Genomic DNA, 12,669 nt, shown 5'->3' with positions numbered 1-12,669 from the left:
ACAAAAAAAAAAAAAAAAAAAAACAGAGCAAGAAAATCACACAAGCAGCAAGGCGAAAAAAACAGAGAAAAAAAACGACCTCCTTCCGATCGTCCATGGTATCGACTGCAAATTCTCACTTCACAACACAGAAAAGAACGCCGGACGAGAAGACGCTTCAAGCTGCAAGAGGAGAGTTCGAGTTCTGTACTCTGCGAAGAGGAATGCGAGTGAAAGCTTAGAGCAGAAGCGAAGAAGAATCACCGGGCAAGAACACAAAAGAAATAAAAAAGAAAAAGGGTGGAAGCCTGTGTTGAGTCTTTATAGGTCCTCTGAATAGACGATAGTGGGGCTCTCGCGTGCGCAATATTACGATTATGCCACTCGAGCTGTTTCAGTGCGGCCATCGCTGGCTCTCAGGCTTTTACAGTTGTATGTTTAGCCGCACACGGAATAAAATATACATTTATCATGCCGCTTACGCGGCTTACGTGGATTGGATCACTGACCTTATACCAAACGACGTCGTTTCTTCCTTCGTGTAAGATTAAGAAACCATTTTAGTACAATGGTTTAGATTCTTCGAAAAAAATAGGTTGTATTACCAAGAAAAAAAAAACTCTTAATTTTCCTTCATTTAAAAAATATTCCTATTTTTTTTAAATAAGGAAGAGGTATTATTTAGTAATTTAACCAATAAAATAATACTTTAAGTATAATGGTAATATTATGAATTTTCCACGTAAGATAGCTTTGAGGCTAAATGTGTTTATTACCAATGTTTATTGGTATATAATTTTTTTAACCACTTTCCAGATTATATATCTAATAATTCTATTGAAATTTAATAAATGTTTTAAATTATTATTTTATTAATATATTTAAATACTCGCGTCAAAATACTATTCATAATTGGTAAGATTGAATTTATATTAAATCGAATGAAAAAATACGCATTTAATCGTGTAATAACTAAAGTCGAGTAAAATTAGTTTCATAATTTTTTTTTTTCAGAGTTTATATATAGCTTGAAAATGTAGTGTGGACGTCTCCTCTCTCCCAATCAAAACAAGATGAAATTACCAATCATTTTGACATAATAAATACTTCTAGATGATCTTTTATACACTTCATAAGTTAGTTATATATATACACATATATATATATGACCAACGACGACAACAATGAAAGGAAGGAATAAATACGCAAAATAAATAGGCAGGCATGAATATTACATGATTTTATTGTAAGGAGATATTGAAGAGATTGGAAAACCTAAATCCATTTCCCATACTTCACACTAGCGGTCATTTTTCCAACCTAGGCTCGAACAATTATTTTAATTTGAAGTGCTAGAGGATACGATGTAGCGTTGCAATGTGTTATTGTAGCGCCAATAGATAACGACCCTTTATTATAATTTCACAACTATTTTTGATTGAGATGATCCAAAATATAAGGTAATGGGCTATGGAGTACCAAATGAGTCCAATACTCAAACAATTATGGTTAGTCCATGTAACAATTCAAACCCACTATAGGTATTGTCCTATTTGAATTTTTTATTTTAGGCTTTCCCTCAACGGTCGGTTAGGAAAAAGGGAAAGGTTTCCACGTGTTTATAAAGAAGGTTTAATTCTCACTCCCAACCATGTGGAATCTCACAATCCACCCCGAGTTGGGGCCCAACGTCCTCCCTAACATTCATTTCCTTCTCCAATCAATGTGGGATCTCCACAATCCACTCCCTTTTCGGCTCAACGTACTTTTTAGTACACCGCCTCGTGTCCACCCTTTTCGAGGCTTAGCTTCCTTATTGGCACATCACATGATGTCTGACTCTGATGCCATTTGTAACAGTTTAAGGTCACCACTACTAGATATTGTCATATTTGGGACTTTTGAGTTTCCACTCAAGATTTTTAAAACGAGTCTGCTAGGAGAAGTTTCCACACCCTTCTAAACAATGTTTCATTTTCCTCCCCAATTAACGTAGAATCTCATAGTCCATTTGTTACTCAAACTCGATCCATTCTACCCTATTTTGAATTGAAGATGGAAGGTTCATCACAATAATTTTTTAACTAAAAATTCAACCTAAAGTAATGTTTTTTATTAACCAAATTTAGACTAAGATCGAAATTTTATTTATTTTGTTTGTTTCAAGGTGTGAATTGTATGCATATGAAGATTACTAATCAAAGAAAGAAACAAAAAAATCAAGCCGTCAGTAAAGCAAGATACGTGGACAGCAAAGACCCACGAATAAGGTAACACGTGGCGGAACTTCACTGGATGACGTGGACCACGGGAAAGCTTCCTAGCGCCACGGGCACCACAAATCTCATATTTGACGAATTGGGCTTTATCTCTACCACGGGCCACAAAAATGCAATCTTCGCCTTCCTATTTTTCATCACTATTTAAAAACACTCTAATTAATATTATTTATAAAGTGGAATTTTAATCCCTAAAAATAATCTCAATTATCAATAATCTTTTTAATACATATCCGATTTTTGTATTATAAAGAATTAGAGTATAGAAAATTAAAGTATTTAGTGGGTAGGTAAAGAAAATATTTAATAAAATGTTTTACTAAATTTATATTTTTTTGGAAATAAATTAAGTTTATATTAGTATTTATTAAAATATAGAAAAAGAAATATGAATGAATATCCTTATTAAAAATAAAATAAAATTATGGAAAAAAAAAATTAAAATGAAAGTCCAATATCTGGTGAACCGTGGGCTGAATCCTGTTCTCAGTTTGCCATTGAAGGAGCTCGCGCTTCCTTTCCTTATCGCAATCTCCTTTGAGTTGCGAGTTCCTTCGATTCAAGAACCGCGATTTCTTCTATTTCATCTGTATTTCTTGCTGTTTCTTTGATTTCTCAGACATGGACTTGACTATCAAGCTTCATCATCTTCACCTCCGCCCGAGCTTTCTCACCGGCTCACCTCTGTTGGATTCTCGGAAAACTGTATTTGGGGCTTGTCAGCATCAGGTTTCGAATCGAACGGCTGTTCAATCCATTGGAGGTAACTTCAAAAGTATTAGAGCTAGTAGTTTGCCCAATCCTAGAAGAGCGAATTCTAGAGTGGAAGCAGTGGCCGTAGAAGCATCGGTTGCGGAAACTTCGACCAAAGAGGATATTGAATCTTTGTTTTCCAGCGACTCGGCGGATGGATTTGAAGGTAAACGTGTATTTAAACAGTCAAATGCTGGCGATTCTCGAATTTCGTCAGGTGTGAAGCTTGAAAATGTGAGTAAGAGCTATAAGGGAGCGACGGTATTGAAGAACGTGAGTTGGGAAGTTAAAAAAGGTGAAAAAGTTGGTTTGGTTGGTGTAAATGGTGCAGGTAAAACGACGCAAATGCGGATTATTGCCGGTCTCGAAGAGCCTGATTCAGGGAATGTGATAAAGGCGAAGGCAAATATGAAAATTGCATTTCTGAGCCAAGAATTTGAGGTTTCGTTGAGCAGGACAGTGAAGGAGGAGTTTTTGAGTGCATTCAAAGAGGAAATGGAGATAGCATCAAGGTTGGAGAAGGTTCAGAAGGCTTTGGAAACTGCAGTGGAAGATTTGCAGTTGATGGGTAGGCTACTGGATGAGTTTGATTTGCTTCAGCGGCGAGCACAAGCAGTTGACCTAGACGAAGTGGATGTTAAGGTCAGTAAGCTGATGCCGGAACTTGGATTTTCTGAGGAGGACTCAGACAGGTTGGTGGCATCTTTTAGTGGGGGGTGGCAGATGAGAATGTCGCTTGGGAAGATCTTACTTCAGGTATAATCACATGGTAGATCATAATGTAACATTATAAAACTAGTTCTTGCTTATCGTTGACCGTCTGTTTAAATTTTCCAATTGACAAAGCACCTTATTTAGTGCACTATTTTATACCTGTTGTTGGTTATGATATGTCCAAGTTTGGGCATATACCCAGTGAGTTATAATCTTATGCCCTCCGCAGGAGCCTGATTTGTTACTATTGGATGAGCCTACGAATCATCTTGATCTTGACACTATTGAGTGGCTTGAGGGCTATCTCAACAAGCAGGATGTGCCAATGGTTATCATTTCACATGACAGAGCTTTTCTGGATCAGCTGTGTACAAAAATAGTTGAAACTGATATGGGTGTATCGAGAACATATGAGGGAAATTATTCACAATATGTCATTTCAAAGGCTGAATGGATTGAAGCTCAAAATGCAGCGTGGGAGAAGCAGCAGAAGGAGATTGAACATACAAAAGACTTGATTAGTCGGCTAGGTGCTGGTGCAAATTCCGGTCGTGCTTCCACAGCTGAAAAGGTACATAAACATCTTCCACTTTTAGGTATAAGTGTGATAAGATAAGAAACCATGCCATCAGGTTATGTGTATCAGGTGAAATTATGTTCTTAACAACTTGTTCATTATTAGTAGGCACCATTTGAGGTACCCTGTCCTGAAACTTTCTTGCAACAACCAATTTCTTCTTTCCTGCATGAGCTCTGCATGTCTTCTTTTACGCAAATATATAAGACGTTATGTACTTGAAGCATGCCAATTAACTGGAAATTTTGTTCCCTAAAATCACATGTCATGTTCATACTTTCTTAAATGTATGCATAGTTTCCATGAGCTTATTACTTGCTCAAATGAACCTGCATGTTTCTTGCTTTCTTCCTCTTCTTCAAGATACCACTAAAAAGAGTTCATTTGCTTCAATTTTGCACTTTCCACTGTGTGGGAGTCTTAATATCTATGTTGGGTGGGCCAAATTCTACTTTCAGCAACCTCATATATTCTCCTAACAGCACTCTACTGTTCTCTCTCTCATTCTCTTTCTTAACAACAGAAATTGGAGAGGCTTCAAGAAGAGGACCTTGTAGAAAAGCCATTTCAAAGGAAACAAATGAAGATTAGATTCCCCGAGCGTGGGCAGAGTGGGAGATCTGTTGTAGCTATAAAAAATTTGGAATTTGGCTTTGAAGATAAGGTGAGTTAATGAAGTTTTATAAATATTAATGAGGCTTCAGGGTGATTGGGTATTTTTCAATGTAATATTCTTCATATTCATATATAATTTTTGGTTTTGGTGTGGCAGCAGTTGTTCAGTAAAGCAAATCTTATCATTGAAAGGGGTGAGAAGATTGCCATTCTTGGCCCAAATGGATGTGGAAAAAGTACACTACTAAAATTAATAATGGGTTTGGAAAAGCCAAAAGGAGGTGAAGTTCTGCTTGGGGAGCACAACGTGTTGCCTAACTATTTTGAACAAAATCAGGTATGCTTCAGTTAGTCGTACATCACACCTATTGATCTATAATTACCACGTTTCTCATTTTCAATGGTTACATCTAATATTGTAGGCAGACCTTTTTATGCCATGGGCTAATCTTTGTTTAGAAAATGTATTGCCGATTAAATTGTTTGTACTCTTGTTCAGGCCGAGGCACTTGATCTGGATAAGACAGTGCTCGAGACAGTAGAGGAAGTTGCTGAGGACTGGAGAGTTGATGACATAAAAGGTCTCCTCGGGCGCTGTAACTTTAAAACTGAGATGCTCGATAGGAAGGTTTCATTTTTGAGTGGTGGGGAGAAGGTAATTTTAAATTACCTACTATCCTTGAGATTAATTTTATTTTCTCAGCACATTGTGAAGACTCAAAATTTATATATTCTATGATTATATTTCGCCCTCTTTCCCGTTTCTAATTGTGATGTCTAGATTATAGTTTTGGGGCAACCGGCTTTACATGTTACTTACATATATCTACCTCAATAATTAGCTGAAGCTCTTAGAGTTAGATGCATATAAATATTAATTTGAACTGCAAATGCTTTGAGCCTGTCTTTCATGAAAACATTTTAGAACACGAAAATATAGTTTATTAGTGTATATTTACTGTGTCTATGTCCAAGAACTTTCTTGTAGGAAAATCAAACACAGTTTTTGCCAGTTTGTGCCTGTGCTTGTACTTATTCTTTTGGCATGTATACCTGTATTATTTGAGTTAGGTGTGGCACAAAATTTAAATATCTATACTCTGTTTTTACAGGCACGCCTTGCATTTTGTAAGTTCATGGTAAAACCATCAACGTTGCTGGTGTTGGATGAACCTACAAATCACTTGGATATACCTTCAAAAGAGATGCTCGAGGTTCATTTTCTTTTTGAGTTGAATATTAGTGTATCTGATTGACCTTGCACTTGAAACATCATAATCAATGTCTGAATATCTTATCAGGAGGCAATAAATGAATACCGTGGCACTGTCATCACTGTTTCTCATGATCGATACTTTATAAAGCAAATTGTAAATAGAGTCATTGAAGTTAAAGACGGCAATTTACAGGATTATGCGGGTGACTACAATGTAAGGCTGCTTAGACTCTTCACTTGTTTATCATCTAGTGCTCCAGATCTTGGTTCTTGGGGTTCAAATTGCCCTGTATCTATTTTATGAAAATTTGCTCCCGAGATTAAAGAAAGATTTTTATCTGAACCCCATGGTGAAATCAATATCTCTTGAGACTTCAATCGACGTTCCTCCAAAATATTGCATTCATTGGGATTGATATGAATGATTTCATCCAAAACCTCTTTTGCCAAAATTTCTCCTCTTCCATTTCTCTATCCATAGTAGATTTCACATGAATTTCTCCACCAATTACTTCTTCATGTCGTGAAATTGTTTATACCAGATCCTTATTATGCATTTTGTGGAAATGCAGCCGTTGGTACAGTTATGCATTATGTCAGTAGGTTCTTACTTGATGCTCTTTGTGGTTTATGACAGTATTATCTGGAAAAGAATCTGGATGCCAGGGAAAGAGAGCTAGAACGTGAGGCAGAGCTTGAAGGAAAGGCTCCTAAGCTTAAAGCCAAATCCAAGATGTCTAAGGTACAGTAATATAGGAATTATAACAAAGGTGTATGGTATTTAGATCCTGGATATCACAGTGCCATCTGAAATCATTTTTAGAACATATGGATATGATTATGGTGGTTTCAGTTCACAGTGAATGCTAAGGCTAATGTACTTCCCTCATCTCTGATCATTCTACAGGCCGAGAAGGAAGCACGGAAGAAACAGAAGATTCAGTCATTTCAGCAAGCGAAAGCTAAATCAAAAGGACAAAAGAACTCCAAGAGATGGAACTGAGTGAGACCTTTTAAACTCTCATTGAACGTTATTATTGAAATTAATGAGATGCTAATAGAAACTAGGAAGCCTAGGAGGTATAGCACATTGGGAGCCAGATTCCTGACCTTGTCTATAATGTATAAAAGAATCATAAGCCCTTTATTTAGAATGCTGTAATGGAAAATCTTATCCTGTTATTTCATGGTGTTACATGCATACATAGTGTTCTTATTTATCTTCCTCTCCCCTCCCAATGGCATAAGACTTAATTTCAATGCTGGGTTTGACTGACTTTTGAAATACTGAAAAGTACTTTTAGGATTCAAATGTACGCTAATGAAGCTAATGAAGGGGATATTATGATCATAACCAAACTTCTCGTACTTACAAAAGACTACTTTGAAAAATAGCCTGGGGATCTACCAATGTTACTACCAAGCTCATCGCAAGCAAGGGATGACAATTTAAAAAATAAATAAAAATAGGACATTTGTTTGGTAGATTTAAAAGATAAGATATTCGTGGAGGATAAGAGTATGGGAACTTGTGAGGAAGCTTTTGGCTCTATCTCGGGGACTATGTGGCCCTCCAACTTCCTCTAAGGACTAATTTTTTTTCTTTTCATTTCATTTCATCTTAGACAATTAAATCCACCATACATTTGTAGCACATCGGCAATAAATATAAGAGATACTGATATTTTAACTGATTTGATAGACGAAATAATAGCACATTACCACGTGTTACATTTAATGATACTTCATCATTTATTTCTTTTCCTTTTAATAACTTCAGCAGCTCCATCTCTTAGTAACCCTGACCTTGAATCCATGCTTCATATGAAGAATAATGGAAGCACTTGGAACAACCGCCTGCCCTGTTTGTTGAACAATAGCGTAGTTATGAATCATGGCTGCTGCTACTATTTTCATCTCAATGAAAGCCACTTGCTTTCCTAAGCAAGTTCTTGGCCCTGCGTTGAACGCCAAGAATTTGTAAGACGGCACGTGCTTGATCATTCCTGTTTCTGATATCCATCGCTCTGGCTTGAACTCCATGCAATCCTTCCCCCACACATCGCTCATTCTTCCCAATGCATATAATGAAAATATTATCTTTGTTTTAGGATTCACGTGATGCCCCGATGGAAGAACGTCAGGTTGTGAAGGGATTTTATGTTGAAATGGAACTGGTGGGTAAAGTCTAAGCGTTTCGCATAAGGCCCCATGAAAGTAAACTAACTTATCTACCTCTTTAATCGAAAACATCCGCCAACGACCACGAGGTTCGCTCGTTGGAATCGTTGTTTCAAGCTCTTCTCTTATCTTCGCTTCGACTGTCGGATTGTTTGAAAGACAGAAGAAAAACCAAGAGAGAGCTGAACTTAGAGTGTCTCGGCCTGCAATCACGAAATTTAAAACAGTGTCTCTCAACATCTTGTCGTCATTTTCTTTGTTTTCCATGTATGATGTGATCAAATCAACCCCTTCTTGATCTTTCTCTTCTCTTAGCTGATTCAAGCTTTCCCTTTTGGTAGCTATCAAGTTTGCGATGGTTTGATCTATGATTTCCCAAGCTTCTTGCAGCCTCTTGGGATGACCAATTTGGAGCTTCTTTTGAAATTCCCAAATTTTCTTAGGAATTAAGTGTCGGAGAAATATCACTTCCTCGATATCATCCATAGCCTTGGAAAACGGAACTTGAGGGAATTCAAGAGATAAGCTATGGAGGTCTAAGCCAGTGACCAACATACAACTGGAATCAAACGAGAATCTCTGAAACAGATCTTGCAAATCCAACACCGACCCATTTTCACAAACACTTTCAAGAACTGAAACCAACCCTTCCCTCACTTTCTTCATAGCAATTCTCTCCAAGAAATGAAGAAACTTCTCTTGACGAACCAGAGCATGAGCGGTTGTACGTTGGGTCTTCCATGAAACAGAGTCGGAGTTGGAAATCCCATCTCCGAGAACGTCGAACATGTACTTGAAATCAGTGCCTTTGGGGTATCGATCGAAGTTGGTACTCAAAATATGGTGAATGTTTGAAGGGTCAGCCGTTAAGAAGAAATCAAGACCAGCAAACCAAGCACCTTTGAAAAGGAAAGTGGAAGGAGATTGTTGTAAGATACGAGTTAGACGATGATGAACTCGGTGGATATGGAAGAGAATAGTGGGAGTCATTCCGAAGAACGGCCAATTCCATGGAAGCCCATTGAAGTTCCACTTAAGAGATAGAACAAACAGGGCGAAAACAAAGGGTATGAAAGCCAGAAGGATTGATAGAAAGCTTAAGGAAGCCATTGGAGCCCTGCAACTCAAACTTGGCAGAGTAGATATATATATACACACACAATTGTCGAAATAGGGAGCTATGACAAATATGTTTAGAATAGGTTCCATTTTCAATTAGAAAAACAATCAAAGTTTTATACGTCTACCATTTCTTATGGCATTTCCTTAAACAAAAACTCACTCTTTTTTTCCTTTTTTTTTTTTTTATCATAAATGCATGCTTTTCGAACATTCATATTTAGAAACAAGTTTCTATAATTCTTTTGAAAGAGACGGGTTGTCTCTTTATTAGAGGTGTTCCATAAATGTTTACATAAATTATTTGAGAAATGAATGGATAAGATTAAATTGAAAAATAGAAAGCTTCTGTAGCCACTCATTTATAGAATATATATACTTTAATTTTTTTTTTTAAGGACTTGGGGTTTATTAAAATTATATTTAATATTTAAATTAATAATTAATCATTTCACTCTTTTTAAAAAATAAAATTATTAGAATTTTTTTTTAATTTTTAATTTCATCCAATTGCATGGTTTGAGCTGATTTAAATAGCTATAAACGGCTAATAAATAATCTAAATTTATTTACCTATAGAAATTATGAATTTAAATTAATATAATTATTAATTAAAATTTTTAATTGATATAATTAGAAAAGGGGACAAAGTAATGGCTAATTATTTATTAAGATTTTAGTTTGATGAAGGATCCAACTTCTTTCCAGCTCACTTTAGGTCACATATCTCTTAGAGAAAATAATGGATAATATTTGACAAAAAAGAAAAAAAAATATTTATTCGAATCTCCTAACTCAAATAATAGTAGTATTCTTTTCGTTGATGTGTCAATTTCAGCATTAAAATACGTGACATCAACAGTAAAATTGTCCTCATACTATAGTACTTTCGCCTCGTCTAGTTGATATAGAACTTTAATACATGTTATTAGACAATTCCATTATTATTTCTTTTGTTGTTTTGTAATGTCCCACACATTGATTGGGAGTAGAACAAACCGTGTAGAAACTTTCCACTAGTAGACCCGTTTTAAAAGCGTTAAGGAGAAGTCCAAACAGGACAATATCTACTAGGTGTGGATCTGATTTTCAACATGTATGTTCAAAGTTTTAAAATATAAACAAAAAATAAAAATATTTAAAAACAAGAGTAGAAACTTGAACCGTCACACAAAGAACAAAAAATTCAATCAACCTTTAACGCCGTCTGTTTGTAACCCTGACCTTGAATCCATGCTTCATATGAAGAATAACGGAAGCACTTGGAACAACCGCCTGCCCTGTTTCTTGAACAATAGCGTAGTTATGGATAATGGCGGCTGCCACTATCTTGAGCTCAGTGAATGCCACTTGCTTTCCCAAGCAAGTCCTTGGCCCTGCGTTGAACGCCAAGAATTTGTAAGACGGCATGTGCTTGATCCTTCCTGTTTCTGATATCCATCGCTCTGGCTTGAACTCATTGCAATCCTTCCCCCACACATCGCTCATTCTTCCCAATGCGTATAATGAAAATAGTATCTTTGTTTTGGGGTTTATGCGATGCCCTGATGGAAGAATGTCGGGCTGTACACATACCTTGTGCTGGAGTGGCACTGGTGGGTATAGTCTAAGAGCTTCGCATAATGCCCCATGGAAGTATACTAATTTATCTAACTTTTCGATCGAGAATATCCGCCATTGACAACGAGGTTCGCTCGTTGGAATCGTTGTTTCGAGCTCTTCTCTTATCTTTGATTCAACTGTCGGATTGTTTGAAAGACAGAAGAAAAACCAAGATAGAGCTGAACTGACAGTGTCTCTGCCTGCAATCATGAAGTTTAAGACTGTGTCTCTTAACATCTTGTCGTTATTTTCTCTGTTTTTCATGTATGATGACATTAAATCAATTCCCCCTTCTGGGTCTTCGTGTTTCAGCTGATTCATGCTCTGTCTTTTGGCGGCTATCAATTTTGCGATGGTTTGATCTATGATTTCCCAAGCTTGTTTCAGTCTCTTGGCTTGTCCAATTTGGAATTTCTTCTGGAATTCCCATAGTCTTTTGGGAAAAACATGGCGGAGAAAAATCACTTCCTCTACATCGTCCATGGCTTTTGAGAATGGAACTTGAGGGAATTCAAGAGATAAGCTATTGAGGTCGAAGCCAGTGACGAGCTTACAAGTTGAATCGAACGAGAATCTCTGGAACAAATCTTGCAAATCCAACACCGACCCATTTTCACAAACACTTTCAAGTATTGGAATCAACCCTTGTTTCACTTTCTGCACCGTAATTTTCTCCAAGAATTGGAGAAAATTATGATGGCGGAACAGGGAATGAGCGGTTATGCGTTGAATTTTCCAAGCATCGGAGTCGGAATTGAAAATTCCGTCTCCCAAAACGTCGAAAATGTACTTGAAATCAGGGCCTTTTGGGTAGCTTTCGAAATTGGCACTCATAATGTGGTGGATGTTTGAAGGCTCGACGGTGATCAAGAAGTCGAGACCTGTAAACCAAACGCCTTTGAAGAAGAAAGTAGAGCCAGCTTCTTGTAAGACTTCGGTTATACGATCATGGGCTCGGTGGATATGGCCGACTACGGTGGGCGTCATACCCAGGATGGGCCAATTCCATGGGACAACCCCACTCAGTTTCGCCCTCCACATTCCACACATGATTATGAAAACAAATGCTAACAACGCAAAAAGGATTAATGAAAAGTCGGTGGAAGCCATTGGAGCTCTGCAAAACTTGGATTGGATTATGTTCATATATAATGGAAAACTGGTTGGATTGGGCCATGCGGGACTCACATCTTACAATCTCCTTTAATTTAAATTATATTATATTTTGGGTTCTCTTATCTACCCGACCTACACCATCTCCCACTAACACTTCGTCCATTTCTATAATTGATGTGAAATCTCCCAAATCCACCTTCCATCCAGATCCACGATCCTTGCTGGCACACTGTCTAGTGTCCATGCTCTTTATGACTCAGCCTCCTTACCAGCACTTAGCTTGATATCTTTTGTAATCACCCAAGCTCACAGCTAGTACATATTGTCCTCCATACTTCTCAGAGACAGATGTTTCTTTCTTGAAAAATTTGACCATGAAAAAGGCTTTCTTAACTCGTTAGTTAAGCATCTCTATCTGTCGTGATTTAGAATAACTTTCCATCTACACGGTTCGATTATAATTAGATAATGGATTGAAATATTTCCTTTTTTTTTTTTTTTTTTTTTTTTTTTTATAA

General features: G+C 36.9%; 4 protein-coding genes across 5 annotated transcripts in view; 1 reads left to right on the top strand and 3 right to left on the bottom strand.

The window, feature by feature from the left end:
- Positions 1-296, bottom strand: part of LOC111453422 — a 5,808-nt gene extending 5,512 nt beyond the window's left edge. The window contains exon 1 of the mRNA XM_023094522.1: positions 80-296. Coding sequence (XP_022950290.1) covers positions 80-97 — 18 coding nt within the window. The 5' untranslated portion in view covers positions 98-296. The remainder of the gene's footprint in view (positions 1-79) is intronic.
- A 2,410-nt stretch (positions 297-2,706) lies between these two features.
- On the top strand, positions 2,707-7,353 carry LOC111453412 (ABC transporter F family member 5-like). 2 transcript variants are annotated; one of them, XM_023094512.1, is made up of 9 exons: positions 2,707-3,767; positions 3,955-4,296; positions 4,826-4,966; positions 5,078-5,254; positions 5,417-5,572; positions 6,030-6,131; positions 6,219-6,347; positions 6,771-6,875; positions 7,041-7,353. In XM_023094512.1, the coding sequence occupies exons 1-9, from the start codon at positions 2,880-2,882 to the stop codon at positions 7,134-7,136; spliced, it is 2,136 nt and encodes a 711-aa protein (XP_022950280.1). In that variant the 5' UTR covers positions 2,707-2,879; the 3' UTR covers positions 7,137-7,353. The 2 variants fall into 2 exon arrangements, with proteins under 2 accessions (XP_022950280.1, XP_022950279.1); XM_023094511.1 differs by having other exon boundaries at positions 5,075-5,254.
- A 300-nt stretch (positions 7,354-7,653) lies between these two features.
- On the bottom strand, positions 7,654-9,531 carry LOC111453415 (alkane hydroxylase MAH1-like). The gene has a single exon (XM_023094513.1). It carries the CDS (start codon positions 9,521-9,523, stop codon positions 7,910-7,912), a length of 1,614 nt encoding a protein of 537 aa, XP_022950281.1. The 5' UTR covers positions 9,524-9,531; the 3' UTR covers positions 7,654-7,909.
- Positions 9,532-10,338: 807 nt separating this feature from the next.
- LOC111453417 (alkane hydroxylase MAH1-like) overlaps positions 10,339-12,669 on the bottom strand; it is a 22,890-nt gene continuing 20,559 nt past the window's right edge. Inside the window, exon 4 of the mRNA XM_023094516.1 lies at positions 10,339-12,150. Coding sequence (XP_022950284.1) covers positions 10,631-12,150 — 1,520 coding nt within the window. The 3' untranslated portion in view covers positions 10,339-10,630. The remainder of the gene's footprint in view (positions 12,151-12,669) is intronic.

Source organism: Cucurbita moschata, unplaced genomic scaffold, assembly GCF_002738365.1.
Source record: "Cucurbita moschata cultivar Rifu unplaced genomic scaffold, Cmos_1.0 Cmo_Scf00015, whole genome shotgun sequence".
In the NCBI taxonomy this organism is placed as follows: domain Eukaryota; kingdom Viridiplantae; phylum Streptophyta; class Magnoliopsida; order Cucurbitales; family Cucurbitaceae; genus Cucurbita; species Cucurbita moschata.
The sequence above is the reverse complement of the archived record's forward strand: the minus strand, read 5'-3'. Positions and strand labels throughout refer to the sequence as shown.